The sequence below is a fragment of the Mytilus galloprovincialis genome, chromosome 6 (assembly GCF_965363235.1).
Source record: "Mytilus galloprovincialis chromosome 6, xbMytGall1.hap1.1, whole genome shotgun sequence".
Classification (NCBI taxonomy): Eukaryota; Metazoa; Mollusca; class Bivalvia; order Mytilida; family Mytilidae; genus Mytilus; species Mytilus galloprovincialis.
In genome coordinates, this window is record NC_134843.1 from 54,619,172 (window position 1) to 54,640,924 (window position 21,753).

The 21,753-nt window shown below is 30.6% G+C and overlaps 1 protein-coding gene across 1 annotated transcript; it reads right to left on the reverse strand.

Annotated features, from left to right (window-relative positions):
* Positions 1–7,209: 7,209 nt before the first annotated feature.
* Positions 7,210–21,523, reverse strand: LOC143079901 (bactericidal permeability-increasing protein-like). The gene is made up of 15 exons (XM_076255529.1): positions 21,366–21,523; positions 20,823–20,922; positions 19,979–20,110; positions 19,673–19,746; positions 18,403–18,557; positions 17,647–17,710; positions 16,174–16,265; positions 15,461–15,637; positions 14,424–14,492; positions 13,388–13,552; positions 12,288–12,355; positions 11,885–11,927; positions 11,246–11,309; positions 9,748–9,824; positions 7,210–7,816 (listed from the first exon to the last, which is right to left on the reverse strand). The coding sequence occupies exons 1-15, from the start codon at positions 21,466–21,468 to the stop codon at positions 7,727–7,729; spliced, it is 1,473 nt and encodes a 490-aa protein (XP_076111644.1). The 5' UTR covers positions 21,469–21,523; the 3' UTR covers positions 7,210–7,726.
* Between the last annotated feature and the right edge of the window lie 230 nt (positions 21,524–21,753).

Here is a 21,753-nt window from a genome sequence, read left to right on the forward strand (position 1 = left end):
TTGCTGTTGCTTTTCATTTTTTTTTATCTATGGTGTTTTCAGTTTATTATTATGTCCTTTTTGGTATCTTTAACCTGTCTATCATATCTATTGAGATAGCTGGGTCATTATCAGTCACGACAATGTCGGATTCCTACATATTAAGAAACCAATTACGTCATAGTTTTTTATTTACAAAAAACAGATATAACGAGCCCCTTTTTTTCAATTTCGTTCTGTATTCAGCGACAAACCGGTTAAGTATTCTTCATTTTTACTATTTTGTTTGTTACACAGTTTGAAGTGTCGTAAATGGGGTATACTCATGTCCTCTACGACCCCAACTAAATGAAAAGCGTAGTTCAATAACCATGTAAACACCGATAAATACAGCTAATTTCGACAAAGACCATGATGTACCTATGTCAACTATTTGGGTTTTCTATACTAATAGGGAAACAGATCAAATGAGGGTCGGACTAGTGGGTCGAAGGACGAATGGGGTGTCGGAAAATCGGATTGACCTAGTTTCAAATAAAATTGGCATCTCGTTAAACCTGATGATTTGAGCAATCAGTACGTCATTCATCTGTTACCTTTACAGTATTACTCGTTTAGACATCAAAAGGAAAATTATTATTCATCAAAGTTAATCAGTATGTTAGGCAATACTACGTCAATGACCCAGTCACAGTTACATATCGGAAAGAGTGTCATTTTTATACGACCGCAAAAATGTTTTGGTCGTATATTGGTATCACGTTGGCGTCAGCGTCGTCGTCGTCGTCGTCGTCCGAATACTTTTGGTTTTCGCACTATAACTTTAGTTTAAGTTAATAGAAATCTATCAAATTTAAACACAAGGTTTATTACCACAAAAGGAAGGTTGGGATTGATTTTGAAAGTTTTGGTCCCAACAGTTTAGGAATTAGGGGCCAAAAAGGGCCCAAATAAGCATTTTCTTGGTTTTCGCACTATAACTTTAGTTTAAGTAAACAGAAATCTATGAAATTTTGACACAAGGTTTATGACCACAAATGAAAGGAAGGAATTGATTTTGGGTGTTTTGGTTCCAACTGTTTAGGAATCAGGGGCCAAAAAAGGGCCAAATAAGCATTCTTCTTAGTTTTCGCACAATAACTTTAATATCAGTAAATAGAAATCAATGAAATTTAAACACAAGGTTTATGAACACAGAAGGAAGGTTGGGATAGATTTTGGGAGTTGAGGTCCCAAAAGTTTAGGAATTAGGGGCCAAAAAGGGGCCCAAATAAGCATTTTTCTTGGTTTTCGCACCATAACTTTAGTATAAGTAAATAGAAATCTATGAAATTTACACACAAGGTTTATGACCATAAAAGGAAGGTTGGGATTGATTTTGGGAGTTTTGGTCCCAACAGTTTAGGAATAAGGGGCCCAAAGGGTCCAGTTTGATTTCATAAAAAAATGAATAATTGGTGTTCTTTGATATGCCGAATCTAACTGTGTATGTAGAATCTTTATTTTTGGTCCCGTTTTCAAATTGGTCTACATTAAAGTCCAAAGGGTCCAAAATTAAACTAAGTTTGATTTTTACAAAATTTGAATTCTTGGGCTTCTTTGATATGCTGAATCTAAACATGTACTTATATCTTTGATTATTGGCCCAGTTTTCAAGTTGGTCCAAATCAGGATCCAAAATTATTATATTAAGTATTGTGCAATAGCAAGAAATTTTAAATTGCACACTATTCCGCAATAGCAAGAAAATTTTAATTGCACAGTATTGTGCAATAGCAAGAAATTTTCAATTGCACAGTATTGCGCAATAGCAAGAAATCTACAATTGCACAATATTATGCAATAGCAAGTATTTCCAATTGCACAGTATTGCGCAATGGCAAGAAATATCTAACTGCACAATATTGCGAAATAGCAAGAAATTTTCAATTGGAGTTATCTTTCTTTTTCCCAGATTAGTAGTTGAATCAACTTAAATCATTGTTTTATACAATATACAATGTATATTCACTTTTACTACCAACTGATAAATTAAAACAATCTTTATCATTCAGTGATAACAAGCCCATTTTTTACATTTTAATATTTTATGATGTATTTAAATGAGAAGTTATTGTTGCAAACTCCATTAGTAATTTGAATTGAGATCAGTTTTGGAATAAGGGAAAGGGGGATGTGAAAAAAAAATTGGGGAGGGAGGGGGTTCTATTTTTCTCATTTCAGATTTCGTAAATAAAAAGAAAATTCTTTCAAACATTTTTTTGAGAAGATTAATATTCAACAGCATACTGAATTGCTCAAAGCCAACAAACAAATTTTAAGTTTATTAGACCACATTCATTATGTGTCAGAAACCTATGCTGTGTCAACTATTTAATCACAATCCAAATTTATAGCTGAATCGAGCTTGAATGTTGTGTCCATACTTGCCCCAACCGTTCAGGGTTTAACCTCTGCGGTCGTATAAAGCTGCGCCCTGTGAAGCATCTGGTTACTTAATGACACAAAGTTACTAGAACTAACCAACCATCTACGAAGTCATTGCAAAAACATCCCCGATTGTATTGCACGGTCGAAACATAATCATTATCAGCGTTTATTTTAGATATAGTACTCGATTTAACAGTATTCTGTCAATATTTAAATGTACATTTTCAGCATGCAGTTACATAACTTGAAAAACGGAAAAGAGAAAGGAAAGAAAACGAAAAGGAATATTATACAAAGAAAACCGTTTATCAAGATTCGCACAGTTAACGGAGTAAAAGGTACTACATATATATAAAATATTGAAGTAAATTCTATCAAACCACTAAAGTGCACCCTGAACATGAGTACATGTGTAGTACAACTTGGCCTTGCTCCAAGATTTTTTCAACTCATTAAATTAGTCGATATTTTACATGTACATATTCCAGAAAACACTACATTCAGTTATCAATCAAAAAGAACATACATTTCAAGAGGTGAAATAGACGAAATATGTCTTAACATCGCATTAAAACAAAGAAGTAAAATATACACAAATTTAGCTTACTTTACCATGTTTACAATTTATGCATGGAAGATGAGAAACTAGATTTCTCGGAACATGCCGATAGCTCGCAAACATCTTGGATTCCGAAGTGATTTTAAAACATCACATCGTCATTATGAAATCATTACCCTAATAACTCTGCACATTTATACAATTGTAAAGACATTCTACCAAGACAACTTGAAATGCTTTCAATCTACTATTAAAAATAAGTATACCAACCAGTTTCTTCAAGTTCAATCGTACATTCGAGTTTCACCAGTGAGAGCTTACATACAACATCGCCTAATCTGCTAATAAAGACACCTGTTTGCGCGTATGTCATGGTAGTACATCACAACATTAAATATCCGATGGGCAAAAATGAAACAAAAACCAATAATCCTAAACCTATCGCTGAAGGTTCAGGCTACAGAGAACGAAAAAAAAGAAAAAATGAAACCACCAAATTATTCAATTTACCCAAATACCTCTTAATTATTATAAAAAAAAATAAGGAATGTTACTGCCAGGACACTAGATTCAATTTATTTTTCACTTCACAAATTTTGTTTTTGCTTTATTTTTTTTAAGATGTACCAAATATTTATGAATATCATTTATTTTCAGAAATGAAGACCACATGTAATGTCGGCAATAGGACAGTGTGTGCAACAGCAGCTTGCACACAGATTTCTCCCACATTTCAAGGATTAATTCGTTTTAGGTGCACAAATTGTGATTTTATGAGTATTTATGAAATAATTGACGTAATACAATTGGCTGCCTTTCTTAAAATAGATTCTTTTAATTTAATGTATATTTTTCAAAAATTTAAGATTGATTATGAAAAGGCTTTTTATTATATACATTGTATGAACACTTGTACAATTAAAATTAGGTGGATATTTAGACATACGTAATTTTATTTTATACGATATAACTGATGCAAGAATGAGTGTGTTTAACTTTTGCTTTATGATTCTTAAATTATTTTTACAATAAGTAGGAAGTTTCCTACTTTATACACTTATAAATTTGATCACCGAACGAAAAAACTAATGTGTAGATGCATTGTATGCAAATGTCTTAGACAAGTCCTTTTAAATTATTTAAATCAAATAGCAAATTAAATTCTTTAATAATATAAAATGTATATTCTAATATTATTCTTATTATTTCTTTGTTTGGGGTTAATGCGGTGTTCATCATTTCGACACAATAAATTATTAATGTATCATCTACTTTCAGAAATGGAAATAACTTGCTTATTTAATAATTCACACGAAAAAGCAACATCATCACTCATTATGATAGCGCCGATATTCCAATGACTATTGAAGTTTTGGGAAAACGAAATTGATTTATCTGAGTTTTCATATTATGCTTTTATATATACCAATAAAAGATTCAGTTTAAATAAAACTAAAATTCTTACCATAAAAGAGATAAATGATATCATTCATTACCTTCATTTTTAAATTTTGATGCAAATTATTTGATGTGGATGTTAAACAAATTTCATATCAGTTTTGAAAACGCAAGTAATAATATAAATACTATTGTACAAATTAAATACAGATGATACCCGGAACCAGCTAGAAATATAAAATTTGAAATGATTTAAAGTAGAGTATTGAAGCATATTTTGTTTTTATTTCAAGATTGTAAAATAATATTTTCAATGAACAAAAATGTATAGATATAATAGAGAGAGAGGGCTCGCGTGTTACAGTACATCCAGAGACAGATCTCCAATAATTCGCAGGTGGACTTCAGTTCCACAGAAGAGGATCGGCACCGATTGCTTGTTAAATTTATTATTATTGTGGATGCATTACATATTTTGTGTAGTATATATGTATTTATGTTTCATTTAAGCATATTAAAACTAAAAATTCTGACAAATAAGATAGCCAAAAAAAAAAAAACCAAAGTATTCTTCAAAATTATTCAAAGTACAAAATTTAGAACGGAAACATAAAAAAGAAGATTTGGTATGATTGCCAATGAGACAACTATCCACAAAAGACCAAAATGACACAGACATTAACAACTATAGGTCACCGTACGGCCTTCAACAATGAGCAAAGCCAATACCGCATAGTCAGCTATAATAGGCCCCGATAAGACAATGTAAAACAATTCAAACGAGAAAACTAACGGCCTTATTTATGTAAAAAAATGAACGAAAAACAAATATGAAAAAATATGGAAAGTCCATTATAAAATGGAAAAATCAAAGCTCAAACACATCGAACGATGTCATTGAAACTCATACCACATCTTCCTATTTTGTTATTAATCCCTACCAAACAAACAAATATGTCTACAAAGAATAAAAAATTGCATATATACAAGAATCAAACAAATTAACAAAGCACAATATCACAACTGCAGGATGTACAAAATCCAAGCCACGCCAAAAGGATTTTTACAATCAATACAGTTTTGGTATCTTTCGATGAACCTTTTGTATTTATAAAAAAGGACGAAACGTGTTTCACCTAACCCTGGTACTTACTGCTCAGACACTGATAACGTTTTATACAGTCCGAGTACCAACAGAAAGCTTTTGAATACCGAATGAGTTTTAAAAGGCATATCCAATATGCGGTTGACGTATGCATATTGATGTAAGGGTAGGGGAATTTTTATAAATTCAAAATTCAAGTTGTCTCGTTTGTCATATTAGATTCGGATAATGAGATGACCGCTTATGTCAAGTTTGGGGTATACGTATACAAATGAGGCGAAGGAAGCATGTCAATTGTTTATATAATTTCTAGTTTAAAAGGATATATAAATGGAACCCAATCAAATAATTTCTATTGTTAATGGAAAAAGCATCATCAATATATCTGAATGTTAATAAAACTATTAATTCAAATTGTTCAGAAGTAATCAGGATTTGGAAACTGTGTTGGAAAAGGCTGTCACAGGTGATCACTTGTTTATTCAACTTGTTGTCATCATAAATCTTGTCTCCCTGTTACATCATTTAATGTAACCTATAACAGTACTTTTTACTGGCAAGGATCATTACTACCGATGTCACTTGCTTATCTTTTGAGTTGTTTCTCTGGTTTTGGTGGAATCCTTTTATTGACTGCTGTTTGTCTTTTTGTCGTGAATGTGTGCTATTCCACTGGATAGAATAGGACATGCTAGTGGTGACACGGACTCTATTAAAACACTATAATAGCTAGTTCTAAATGCTAAAAATGAAGTTATATCTTCAAATATTTTACGGATTAGATTGTACGTTGGTTAACTATTATGGACTATATGGGTCATATATAACCACGGCCACGTGTTTCTATAGTCAAAATTGCATCTGTTTTGACATCGACGACAAAGAGTAATTATCAACTTTGAACTGACCAAGAAATCATCACGAGTGGAGTAAGTAAAGCATAATCTGCCTTCCTTTCTTGAGCACATGATATCACATAGCCTTTGTTGTTGTCCCTGTGGATAACATGGATAAGTCTTTATATCATGAACATGTAAGTAGATTTAGTGAACTTGTTGTTGTTTGATATTGACACTGGTGTGTTAGTTTGTCCTTGATATCTGAGTTTTCTATCTCTGCTTGGTATCTTCTGCTTCTCCATTACAGAAAGTTGCAAACGAATATTTACATTTTCTTACCAAACATAACAAAGGTTGTTGTTATGATGCTTCTACCACTTTTCAATCCCAAATGAAATCAAAGGCGATGAAACCAAGAATGTTTTCCCAGTTCACTGATGCCCCACTCGCAATATCATTTTCTATGTTCAATTGACCGGGAAATTGGAGAAAAAAACTATAATTTGGCATTAAATATTGAAAGACCATATCATAGAGAACATGTGTACTAAGTTTCAAGTTGATTGGACTTCATTTTCATCAAAAATTACCTTGACCAAAAACTTTAACCTGATGCGGTACGAACGGACGGACGGACGGACGCACAGGCCAAAACAAATAATGCCCCTCTACTCTCGTGAATCATAAAAATAACACGAGGTAAATTCAAAACAATTTTGAAGTCAAATTAGGACAAACTTATACCATGGAAGGCATGTGTAGTACATTTTGGATCATATATGAATTTTAAATTCAAATTCATTTCAAAATGTTAGAATTGGTAATTGTATCTTTATTTATAAGTGTGTCTTTTTCAAGTATAAGTTAAGATATATATTGATCATATTTATGTATAGAAATATTTAAAAATATTTTTTATTTGTAATTGAATAAATATTAAATGAAGCTAATAAATGTACAAGATTAAAAAGAGCTGTATAAAAAAAATAAAATAAAGTACGAGACATCTCTTCACTAGCATGACTAGAGACCAACATGAAGCATATGTAGACTATAAGTCACCGTACGATATTCAACAGAGAGCAAAACTTTAAACTCATAATGAGTTGTAAAAGGCTAAAAAATAACAAATATTTCACAATTCAAACGAGAAAGTGACTTCTTGATTAATGTACAAAGCAATAAACGAAAAAATATATGATATACAACAACAAACAAAACCAACTGAATTACATGCACCTGATATGGGAGATGCAATTACATAATTTGGCGTGGTTTGATACGATTGTAGGACAATACCCATCCCTAACCTGGGACAGTTGTATTAGAGTACAGACAAATAAGTCCTGAAAGTACTATCAAACATTTTTACATGGTTTCTTTTTTCGCTTCTGATTCCTGAATACATGTTTTCGGTTAAATCTCTTCCTTTGGCAAAAATCTTAGGACAGTTGATTTTCCACTCCTAGGAATGTACTTCAGATTTGTCTCAATAAGGATTGCGTTCTGAAAATAAGAATTGTTTTGCACGTAATACAACTAATCTACATATTAATCATAAACATATTTAGTTTTATATTCATGTAATTCTTCAAATATCCAAATTAAGAAAAAGTAACATAAACAATTTTACTGATTGTGTCCTATTCCCGTTTTCCGATTTCTAGCTATTGTTTTGGTGCTGTCCAATTCAAAATCATTAACATATAAAATGCGTGACTAGCCTTCGTTGAAGCAATGTAAAAAGTAAAATCACAAAAATACTGATCTCCGAGGAAATTTCAAAACGGAGAGTCTCTATTCAAATGTCAAAATCAACCTGGTTTTATAGCGCTGAACCTGTCACTTGTATGACAATCGCATCAAAGTTCATTTATTTACAACTGGACATTATTAGATATTAACAATAACGTAACATTCATTTTCTTTTGAATTGACGAAATAAAAGTAAATGTCGGATATGTGGCAATGAAATATCAACATAACGAGGAAAGATTGAAATACAATTTTGATCCGGCATATAGTATTTATTGATAGACAGGTGTCTTTTCAAAATAATTAGTAAAAAATAATAGTGAATAAAACAGAAACAAAGATCTGCAATCACAACCATATTCTCCATAATAACAAAATACATTAAAAGAGCATTTACTGTCAAGTCCGTTCACCGGTTCGACCCAAGTCGTCCCATATTTGATTAATAAATTGATAAAACTTTTTAATAAAAAATCTAGAATAAACAATTTAAGACTTATGGAGTGAGACTTAATAATATGTATCTACATTTCGTTTGTATTTTCGTCTAAACTCAATCTAATCAATCAACGAAGTGTGATCCGTAGTCATTCAATATTCTATAAACAGAGATATAGATAAAGATAGATAACGAACACGTGCAATTGGGTTTTTCTAGGTCTGTTTGTTTTCAAATCACACATAACTCTGAACTCTAACATAAAGGTATAATAGGTTATTTGTGTCCTCCATAAATTTTGGAGACAACACTCATCATAGATTCCAGTATAAAAACTGTGTACGCCGACCGCATTTCTTCAACAACAGACTCATCGGCGACGCCGAAAAAAACAAGTTTAAAGTACGAAGTTGAACACCATTGAAGACCAACAATTATAAAAGGTAAATTTTGATCATTTCGATTAATATAAATATGTGTTTTTATTTAATTTTGTTCATTCGAATTCATGCATTGAAGACTTTTTTTTGCTCTTTAATATTTTATATTAAAAGTTTATATTTGCATTCAGCTATCAAAATTACATACAGATAAGACAAATCGTTGTGTCATCATTATCTGTTATGTTTAAAAATATATGTAGTAGACGTATCAAGCTCTTTTCAAATCTGAAAACAAACTTTCTTTTTAGGTTTTAATGCATATGACTGGAACTAGCACCACATTGTTTCTATCGGATTTGAAATATTATAATTACAACGTTCTTTTTTTTTGAAAATGAATAATATTTCCCGTTAGAGTAATGCAGTGATGTGCACTAAGTTTATATCACATGGTTGTCTCATGAGGAAAAAAACACGCACTAATTAAACTTCCTAATATACTTGACCTGCGTCGCATGTCTAATGATCTGTTCACTATATTTTATTATGATTCAACTGAGTTCGTTTAATTATGGACTTATTGTTAGGTAATGTGAAAAAATATTTCCGTATTGAGAGCATTTAAATTATACTTTTCCATCGACATCTTTTTATCTTTAATAATTTATGCAATATTACTTGTTTATGGAATGTAGGCGTTTTCACAATTTTTCTCCGCTTTCGCCTTTTTCTCTCTCAAATAAATGAGTTTTCAATGAAGTGGGTATGCAGTTTATCAAATCGATAAGTTTATTTCAAATTTTACAAAGTTTAACTTCCTCAATTTAATATGTAAACGAAAAAAAGCCGATTAGTTTTACCTTCTTTAGTTTCAGTTCAGGTTGTACGAATTGAAAGTTGTCCATTATTGGTAGTGGAAATCCTCTTTTACATAGACCTAAAACAGACAAGTATATGAACGTGTGTTTATCAACACGATAAATGTCTCGAGTGTAGTAAGAACTGAGTATCATACATGTATCTATCCTTCTTTGGGTTGGTGTTTCTTAATCATTCGATGTGTGTGCAAAAGCTTGTCTTTTCTTTACTCCCTATTTTGATACGGTGTTGCTATTGTTTTGGACAAATGGATTTTGATCCCGATCCCCTCATCCCTTTTGCACATTTTTTAATTTTTTTTATATTTTTTTTATCCTCTTCTAAACAAAGATGACAACACTTTTGATATTATTTTAGGATTTTAAAATCATGAAGCTCTTAAACATTCATAATGTGGCTCTCCAAATGTGAGGTTTCAAGCAGGTATGATGAAAGTTGTTCGTCAAACACATATATGTATGGTGATTATACTTATTTCACGTTTTACATAATAATTCATATGAAGATATGGTTGCGCTTGATCGTCTAAATATTCAACTTAACCGTAGTTACCACTTGTATCATTGCAGTCAAGTATGCCTAACTTTGTCAAAATGTGTGTATTCTATCAAACTAGATTAAAACCATCTTTTTCCTCGTCAGGAATATAACTTCTGTTCTATTTTCTCTATCTGTTGGTTAATAATGTTTGAGTTTGTAAGTTTTTATGCACTTTCTCAATTAAAAAAAAAAAATAAACTGAATTAGTACTTTTTTTCTGCCATTAGATGTTATCAGATATAAAATCTTCAACATATTAAAATGTTTTCAAACACTGGTTTGCAACATTTTTCTAAACGCATGACTACTATAATGTTCACTTCAATCAAAACGTATGATCACCTAAAACTTGTCATCAAGCATAGTTAATTTTTAGAAGAATGGTAAACACAGACAACTGTTCTTGTATTAAGACGATAAATACATCCTTCTTATATTTTTAGTATAGTCGAAATTTCAGGGAATTTCAGTTGATATTTCATGTAATTGTAAATTCCTTTCAACTAACCTGTTATATGCTTTGACACATAACAAGCATTGCAACACCAATTTATAAAAATCTTTCATGTCATATTTTATATATGCTACCTTCAGGTATATTATCAATATATCATGTATATTGTAGGTCAAGAAACCTAACTTGTCATAACGACTGACCATGAATATCCGAGGTTTTCATCAATTTGCTTAGGTACTGTCATGATTTAAGATACATATTCTTATTTAAATTTCCTGCTTCTGGTTCTATTTTCAGGTAAGGTTGACATTGGATCAGTTTGGTTATTCTGTTAATATCTTTTGTTAATTATGGTTGCAGCGATCCAACTAAATACCTTAAACTTTGAAAGGACTTTTATATAAACAGACGTATCGTCTGCAACCGTTTATAAAATTAAAATTGAGAATGGAAATGTTAGTATTAAATGTATGCACACTTACCAGATACCATTGGTGCTAAATATGGCGTCAGAATGTCATCTTCCAGAAACTTTAATGCCTTTTCCTGTTAAAAGATGATATGTTATGATATATCTATATCTATCGATATCAATGATATTTATGGGATGGAGTATGTTATCGAAATCAAACAAAAATTCAATATCAAACAAAAAACTTGATTATTAACGTGTGAATTTTTTTCTTCACAGTGAAAGCCTCATTTTTGTAAAAGCCTCTCGAAATTTTGAGTCTTGATGATTTCAACATTGTACTTGTTTTGGCCTTTTCAATTTGTTTCTTTTGAGCGTCACCGATGAATCAGTTGAAGACAACATGCGCGTCTGGCGTTCAACATTTTAATCATGGTATTCATGATGAGTCTTTCAATTCTTATTTTCTCTTCTTCTCTAATAAATCAATAACTTCATCGGACATAATAAAATCGCCATGATATTACAAGGAAAGTATTTAAGATAAAAGGCAGCTAGAATCATGATTATCATGATTATATGTTTTTTTGTGAAAAGTGTTAATTTATTTCATAAATTATTTTGATAGTTTAATTGCTTTTAATTTAAAAAAACATATTTACATTTTGTTTATATATATACGTATGTAGTGTAAAATATCTGAACTTACATCTATCGTTCCAATTACAGAGTCTGTGACGTTTGTCTGAATTCTAAAAATAAATAAATAAATATAATTTTATTTGGGTATAATGGTGTTTAAATCATAAAGAGCATAACTTAGACTTGTGATGTTTGTCTGAGTTCTAATGATAAATTTGTATTATTTTGTTTGTGTGTGTGTGTTTTGTTAACTATAAAATACGTTCCTGATAATTCACTTTTGATGACGAGCCAAATTCTATGTTTTTGTTTTTCAAGGTAACGGAGGAAGATTTCAAAACACGAATTCTAGATAAACATGATAAAGATCATGCTTTAAACTTGATATAAGTTAAGATATAAGCATTTTGAGAGTTAAAACTCTGAACAGAGAAATAAAAAAAAAAAAAAACGCCATTTCATGTACTTACTCGCTCCTTGCTAATTGTCCGTAGAGAATTCCATTATTTATTCTTGGGTTTAATTTTGATCCTCCAACCTATAGTAAAAAAAGAAAACCTCAACACGCTTTAATCGTCTATTATGGAAACTTATTTGCAGTTGTACTAAAACAACACCCGTTTAAGTTGTATTTGGCATGTTAGAGCAAGTGTCTCGGTCTTCCCATGAATTTCTTGAAATTATCAGTTCATAAATTCAGTGATTATCTAGAAGTTAAATTGATAAATTTCTCATGCAAAGTTGACCTTACTGTGCTTGTACTTTTTTTTCGCGGGTACTTATTTTTGCGAATTGTGTATTTCAAACACGTTCGCGGGTATTTATTTTCGCGATTTTATGATTATTGCCTTTCAGTTGAAAGGTTTGATTTAGATTCGCGTGTATTTATTTTCGCGATAATAAACCAGCCGCCAAATTCGTTAAAATAAATACACCGCAAAAATAAGTACAATTACAGTATTTGGATTTGGCTACTACTTTTGTCCTTTTGATCATATATCTTCCTAAGTATTATATTCGAACAGCGGTATACTAATGTTGCCTTTATTTGTATAAGTGGATATTCTAAGCTATGAGAACTTTTAGAATTCGTTCCTATTGACGGCAAATCAAGTAAAGCGTTTCGACATACTCGGTTTGAATTGTGTTATTTCTATCTCATGGTAGCATTTATTTCAATGTTCGTAGATATAACAATGCCTCAATATATCAACCGATCCGAACTTAAGGAAGCCTGTATAAAGCAAATATATATAGATTTAAAGAGAATAATTAAAATGTGCATCCTGCTTCGACAATGCTACTACAGTATAGTCCGGTACTTATTATTTTTAAATTGTTTTAACAAAAATAAACGAATGTATATACACAGTAACAATTGAAGAAAGAATAAGCCTCTGTGTTGAAAGCTGCAAGAAAGTTGTTTGCACAGAAAATCAAAAATTGTAACCCTTATACATTTAAAATAATAAATAGTATTGAAAATGTAACTGATGAATTTCAGGGCTTTATATAAATGCAAAAACTAACATAAGATGTTAAAAAACTACATAGTATATATAGGACTAACCGCTGAAACTCTAAACAGGTAATGCAGACTGTTGTTCAGTTCTCTGACATACACACTAATATTCCCCTCTGCTGTAACACTAACGATACTGGCAATGTTAGTTACTGGTTGTTTGGTACTCGTCATATGCAGCTCTACTGAACAATTAGGGAAGGACTTCGCAATCTATGCAAAATTTATGAACACGTTTAGCTTTTTTGTTATACATTGCAATGCAGAACTATGAATTAAATAAAGTTAAAAAAAAATAATCGTGAAAAAAAAATGATTATTTATTTAAATGCAAAATTAAGTATTTTTGTATAGTACATGCCACTTATTTAGTTTACCATTACAAATTTTGTCTTTATGGATTTGCCTAATGCATAAACAGACAATTATGGCTATCATGAAATGCCAATTGAGGTGATGAATTTAAAGAAAATAACTGCTCATGTTTTATAGATATTTTAGTTTTCTATACTAATTCTAAATAAAGGACATTTTTTTTTAAAATTCAATTGCCTCAGTGCGAAATCGACGTGTATGTTACCGGTACTTGTCACGGTACTTGTCTATCCTAAATTCATGTATTTGGTTTTGATGTTATATATATATGTTATATTTGTTATTCTCGTGGGATTTTATCTATGTGTGTTACATTTTAGTGTTATGTCGTTGTTCTCCTCTTATATTTAATGCGTTTCCCTCGGTTTTAGTTTGTTACCCCGATTTTGTTTTTTGTCCATGGATTTATGAGTTTTGAACAGCGGTATACTACTGTTGCCTTTATTTACCATAAATTACTCATTATATGCGGTATTCGACGTTGAAAACAAGGATTTGTTTTATGCATGAAAATATGCTGCAATTTGGGTTTGTTTTAACTGTGGGGAATATATAAAAGAGGAACAAAAGATACGAGAGGGACAGTCAAACCACGAAAATAAACTGACAACGCCATGGCTAAAATGAAAAGACAAACAGACAAATAATAGTACACAATAGTTTATAAAAGTATATAAGGATGAATAATTTTGTTGTTGTAAATACTTACCTGTGGAATGAGTTTTCCAATGCAATTATCTTTACATGTGGTGTTCAGCATACTCTTCTTATATCCAATCTTCAAATCAGTCAAAGAAAAATATTAAGGTGTTAATGTTGAAATATATTTTAATTTACACAATTACTTACTAATATGAAGTATTTTTAATTGATCTTTGTAATTCTGATTGTTATCAAAGGTACCAGGATTATAATGTTATACGCCAGACGCACGTTTCGTCTTAATCAGACTCATCAGTGACGCTCAGATCAAAATATTTAAAAAGCCAAACAAGTACAAAGTTGAAAAGCATTGATGACCAAAAATTCCAAATAGTTGTGCCAAATATGTCTAAGGTACAATGTAATCTCTTCCCGGTAAAAGAAAATCCTTAGTTTTTCGAGAAAAAAATGTCAACAGGAAATTTACGAGTTTAGAACAGCGGTATACTACTATTGCCTTTATTAAAATGACCCTATAATTGATATAGACCTTCATCCAAATAGTGGCAGTAAGAAGGTTAACCTAAAAAAGTAAGAATCTCAACATGAAGCACATGTCAAGTTTTGAATTTACATCTAGTAAAGAATATAATAAATGTGATGTGTACGCTTTGCCTAATTTGTATTTGACTGGTACGAAATGAAAAATTTTGTACATGATAGTTTACAATGTTTCAATTCTCAGAGTCCACTGTTACCTCGAAATGCTCCTTTAAAAGCAGAGACGAGAACATTTCAATTTTTAAGTCTTTTTTTTAGCAAGGGTGTAAACCGACGACCTCCACCCCTCGAGGATTTTTTTAAAACTGGATAGGGTTGTAAGGCAATCTTTGAAAAACCAAATATTATAATATATATATATATTTGATAAATTAAAAGATGTTTTTTTCAACCTCCCTAAAATAATGAATAGAATATAACTAAAGATCAATGTAATACTGTTCAGAACTTTCGTAACAGCACTGGAACTTAAATTTGTTAACTATGTTTTTAAGTAATAGAAACAAATAGTGCTGTATTATTCTTTAGGTTGAATTTACTTACGTTTCTTGACGTTATGTTGAACACAAGCATGTTGTGTCTGTAAGCTTGGTAGAGCATAGTATTGAAAACATAATTAGATATTGCTATGTAGGCCATTTTTGTAGTGTCGTAATTGGATGGAAAAGTAGCGGGTGAAAATGAAGCTTCAGTTTGACTATTACGCCATAGCACCGTTCCCTATAAAAGAACAATAACGTAGTACATTAAATTAATTGAAACTATAAAAGAAAGATTTACATAATACACATACATAGAACTAGATGGAAAAAGTCAAAAGAAATGGTGTTAAGTGTTAACACGTACATTCAACTTCAAATTCATCGTCAGCTAATAATGGATCAGATCCTAACTATTTCATCTAAAACAAGTGAAACGACGAGTAGATGTCGCCACTTTCCATGCATAAAACATTTACTAGAACAAAGGTTTGCTGAAGGAAACTTAATTATAAAGTTAAATTAAATCAATTTAAGGTGCAAATGGGATTATACTAGTATTAGGAAAAAGCTACAAATGTTGTAAGTTTCTATAACGTTTTACAAGATGTTAAGGAGAGTGTAGTGTAATTGATTGGAATCTCATGAAAAAACTATGATAAAGTCCATGATTTGTTTCAAGTTTAAGATTATGGTATTCGAATTATTATATTGCACAGGGATTAAATTGTTTAAATGTTGGTATTGTATACATGCATTTCAAATAAAACTATATACCCTGAGGTGTACTTCTAAATAGTTCGTTGACATACTTGGAACGGATAGCAGCCTATAGTCAACCATCATCGAATTTCCAACCGGAATCTTTACTGTATAATATAATTGATGAATACATTATAAAGTTAAATACAATATATTGTGTAATACGTTTATTAGCCGTAGTAAAATAGTGGTTGTTCTATTGAGTGTGACTTTTGTCCTCTTTGTTTACTGGTTAAGAATAAAATACAATTGCCTATAGTTTCCAGGCAGGCTTGATCTCGTGATTCCTAATCATAGGCTTTTCCACCTATCAATTGTGATTATGACTTGACCATAACCGTTACCAAAACAGTAGCATTGCATTAGATTATAGAATATAGACAGTGCCGTTGAATTACGAATTTTTCTTTCTGTTGATTGCTTTTGATCTAGTCTAACACAAGCAGATTTCCAATGTGTAAATCAAATATGTAAATTCCATGAAAACATTTACGCGAATACACGTTTCTTGCCGATTCTTCTCCGCTAAGAATTATACGAAAAGATACCTAATACAGATAAACTTAATCAAAAGTATAAATTTTATTACGAAATTTAGGTAAAAATATGATAATTCATATTGTGTTCCTGTTCCTCATTTAATCGTTTCTTTATTAGTTCATTGGCATTTTACTATTCTTCTACTTCTTCTCATACATATGTAAAAATAAACATGTAAGTGAAATACGTAGCATCGTATAGATTAGTATTTCAAACACTAACTTGTTCTACTACTTAACATAGTTTGCCTAAGCTCTCTATCGGAAAAACTTTTCTAAATTTTCACAGTCTGTAATTCTGATCAACTTCATAATTTTATTTAATTTAAGCGCTACTGAAAATTAGACTTTAACATGTTCAAAATAAGAAACTCGCGCCTATCGTTCCATCAGATTGGTATCTCCTACATGTAGTTGATTTTAATTCAAAAATTAAAAAAAAAATCATACATTTTTGGGCTTTTATTACACGAGTTGCATAATACGACATATGTCAATAAACCATAATTTCGATAATATCGTTAACTTCTCTGATGCTTAGTGCATTGCTTGCATTAGAGAAATGAATCAGATACATATAATCTCAACATGATCAAGTTGTTTCTTTGGACATGTTGAGAAATAACACTGATATAAACCATTAGAGGGAGGGGATCTCGCTAACGTGTTTAACCCAGCCGCAATTTTGCGCTTTTCCTAAGTCAGGAGTCTCTGGCCTTTGTTAGTCTTGTATGATTTTTAATTTTAGTTTCTTGTGTATAATTCGGAGTGTAGTATGATGTCCATTTTCACTGAACTAGTATACATATTTGTTTAGGGGCCAGTTGAAAGACGCCCCCGGATGCGGGAGTTTCTTGCTACATTGAAGACCCATTGGAGGCCTGTTGTCTGCTCTATGGTCGGGTTGTTGTCGCTTTGACATATTCACCATTTCCATTCTCAAGTTTACCTTTCACATTTGAAAGAACTCTCTGACCGTTCTTCTCGACAAGATCTTTTAAGATTCCACAAATCTGGAAAGAAAATTTTTAAGTATATAAAGTATTTATAAAACTGGCTTAACTCTTATTGGGTTTTGCATGCAAAATTGAGAATGGAAACGGGGAAACATTTTATCAAGCAATTTTTTAATGAATAGTATCGAAGCTCTTTATTTTCACAAGGTCATCTAAAAAGGTAGACATACTATGCTGTCTTTTAGGCTATCTAATTCATAAAATGTTTTTCTTAAGTTTTTTATCAATTCGAACTACAGCTATCTTCTGCGGGTTATTCGTTCTGAAAATTCAGCATGGCGTTGCATTGTTAGCTTAATACTTGTCATTATTTCTCAACTTCTTTATTGTTTGTTATTGTGAAGATTCGCAAAAAAGTGAAAATGACAAATAATGAATAAAAAAACATTTTTGCAGACCTATTGAAAAATTCTACCACGATATGACAAAAGTGCTTTGGATATTTTACCTAAAATAGTTATCTTCTCCAGAAAAAAATTCACATACGACGTATGATTTTCAATTTTTAATACTCAATTCTGTGTTATAATCTTCAATCGAAGCAGTAGATTTTGTTTTATGCTTAAATTGGTAAATTTTGTGTATTTTAAAAAACTTACATCCATAAAATCAAACCTTACTTATGCTGAATGTTGGAATAATTAATAGGAATGGATTCAAATTTTCTACATACTTTCTGCATAACTTACATTATTCTGAATTTGATTTCGAATACCCTGAATAGCCTTTTCTGCAAAAAGTTTGAATATCCAGTCTTGTCCACCATGGAATACGTACTTAATTGGACCATATGTATGTACACATTGAAAAGTCCTTACAGTTGATCTTCCACTACCGTCAGTCCCTTATGTGTTAAAATACAGACAAGAAAAATTAAATTTTGAATCATAAGACTAATGCATAATTAAAAATACAAATACTGTGAATTGACAGGTGTAAAATTCTCACTCCTTTTTATGACAAACATTTTGTAGAGAGATAGGCTAGCTTAATTTTTCAGCTACTATCAGCCTAATCCGACCATGATCAACGATTATGAGTATAAACTGTCAAATTAATATATGTCAGAATGGATACATCAATTGAAATACTTGAATCTTTTCTGAAAAGGACAATATACTAATTTTTTTTTTTAATTAACAGAAAAGCAGGGCTAAAGTGAAGTACGAATCTTGTATTAAATGTATTTTTAACCTATACATGGATTTTATCGTGCATTTCTCAATTTTCTGTTTACCCCTGCAAGTTGATTCTTTTGATTTATATCATCTCATCAAAGTTATGCTTTTCATTCACAATATTTTGATCTAAAACATCACTGATCACTGAAGAGATATCATTTTCAAAAGGTGCATCTAAGGCTGTGAAACTGATCACGACCTAGTGTCAATCAATTGTGAATTCTTAAAATGTTTAGGGATTTTCCAATTGTAAGCGCTAAACATCTCGATTGTCGTACAAGTGAGAGGCTAAGCGCTATAAAACCAGGTTCAATCTACAATGTTCTACATAGGAAAATGCCTGTACAAAGTCAGGACTATGACAGTTGTTATCCATTCGTAAGATGTGTTTGAGCTTTTGATTTTGCCATTTGATTAGGGACTTTCTGTCTAGAATTTTCTTTTGAGTTCAGTATTTTTTTTCCACACTATCTTCAATCACAACTTTGCAATAACATCATTTTTTTTGTTTTTCTACACTATACGTTTATATTTCAATGCTTAACTGAATGTTCAAACACAGTATCCTTAAACACTTTTTTCTACGAAAATGGGAAGCGTAGTAAAAATTACCAATGTTAGTTCATGAAATATCTAGTTTCATTATTCATAATTTTATTCCTGTGTTTTTGATCGTTTATATTTTGTTGTATCGATAAGATGTTTCGTTTTCTATTTATCAATTATGTCTATTTTATACCCAGAACAACTTTGCCATTTTATGAATATGATTCCATACCTAATTGTATTATAATTTTGAATGACATTGCTGAAAAATTCACTGTGAAGCTTCCTTTGTCTGAATGCTTGACGCTGTAATAAATAAAATTTCGATTTAGTATTAAAAAAAATATAAAAACGGTTTACTTTTGTATATGTCCTTACTTATTATATATTTCATTGATTTAAAAATATTGTTATCATGTATTTATGCAGAAAGAAAGAAAAGTAAAATTTATTATTAAAAGCGAACTGTAAACTACGAATTGTTTGCATTGTATTAACAGTACACATAAATGACAGAGGGGGAGGAAGAAAATCTTACAAAAATCTGCTATATTCATATTTATATTGGCCGCCAATATCCAAATCAATGTTTTCTGCAGTCCATCTGAGGCTAGTATCTGTATATCGTGTAAAACTACTCTTTCCAAGTTGAAACTTTTCAATCTTAATACTAAAGGAAAAAACAGTATGTAAGTATTTTAAAATTTTTAACTTATTAGACATTAAGTAGACATATAATATCAAAGGGGTACAAAACACTTATTAGAAGCAATTTAATATGGTCATCTTTTTTTTAATAATTGTGACATAAAACAATTTTTTTTAACAAAACTTAATTATTCACAGCAGATGACACTCTATGCTTCGGTTATTCAATAACTGTATGACATGAAATAGTTACTCATTAATTAGACGTTCTACTTTGTTGTACGAAAATGACCAAATATTGTTAATACAGTAACAACGTGAAAATGATATATAAGTTCAACAACAAACAGAATTAGATTTTGACAAGAAATATAAAGATTCCTAGAAACAGGAACACTAACAAGAAGGAAAGGTATTGACTCTGTAACACTGGGTTAATATAATTTGACTTAACTATTCATTGCTGACTTTTCAAAATTTCTAATAAAATAAATATTGACACAAAAAGAAAGACATTTATATATAGAATAACCATACATTGTCTCGAAATATATCAATGTTATTTGTACAAGGCTTGGAAACAGGTAGAAAGCGAGGCTGTGCTGATACATTGTCACAATCATAAACAAGGTGATATACGGTCAGTGACAGTATATCACATATGAATATACTGTCAATGCAATTTGACTGCTCAAATAGCACAGCTGCAGTATATATTCTTTTATATAACTTACTCGGTCAGATCATAGTTTACGTTAATGTCATGTCCAGTTTGTTTTGTAATCTTCATTGTTTTCACATTCTTGGTAAGTAAATCAGCTGCCACAGTATTCACTTTAAGAAAAAATCATGAATTTAAACTATTTATATAATTTAGTAAAATAATAATAAAAAATCTATACGACCAGTAGCAGCAACATATTTTATAATTTGAAAACATGTGACTTTTTATTGTCTGTTCGCATTTGAACATTATTATTCAAATCAAACATAGTTTGCATCTAACCAAAAAAAAAAACAAAACTTTGAACACATAATATTGGAAATATAAATATAATGAACAATCAATATATATACTTTAACATGTTAAACACATGCTCAAATTGCCGATTCATACGACAAAACTTTAAGCTATTCTTGAACGTATCAAAGGTTTGTGGAAATTACAAAATTATCAACGAGAATATATTAAACACATGTAACAAGTCATAAAGAACAGTCCTAGATGGAAATTTTCACTGACAAACACAAAAGGAAAAGACGAGTTTTATACATACCAATATGTATCCCTTTTTGTGTTATCTGAAGTCTGATTCCTGGATTTCGTGCCGATAGGCCTTTCGAAAATATTAACAAACTGAATATCACTGAAAGCCACATATTTCTTCAAACGTTTTGCATAATATTAAATAAAAGTTTGATGACAGGAATTTTTATACATGGAAATGCTTCCCCCTTCCGCGTTAATAGTTTCCTATCATCGACAATTATCAATAGATATTTGGTTTTTGAAAAATGAAATTTTTACAAAAGGCTTTGAAACGATCCATTTCTTTGATTTAATGTTCATTGAAGCTTATATAAATGAATGTTATTTATAAATATATAATTTTTCTATATAATTATCAATGAATATATTTATAAATCCTTTTAATGTATCGCAAG

What these genes read in the sequence shown, in the direction of transcription:
- LOC143079901 (XM_076255529.1), bottom strand. Translation starts at nt 21,468, where the DNA reads ATGTGGCTTTCAGTGATATTCAGTTTGTTAATATTTTCGAAAGGCCTA. An exon ending in GTAAACTATGATCTGACCGA is followed by an intron (nt 20,111 to 20,822) that starts GTAAGTTATATA and finishes TTTTTCCTTTAG; the next exon opens with TATTAAGATTGAAAAGTTTC. An exon ending in ACCTGTTTAGAGTTTCAGCG is followed by an intron (nt 12,356 to 13,387) that starts GTTAGTCCTATA and finishes TTTTTACTATAG; the next exon opens with GTTGGAGGATCAAAATTAAA.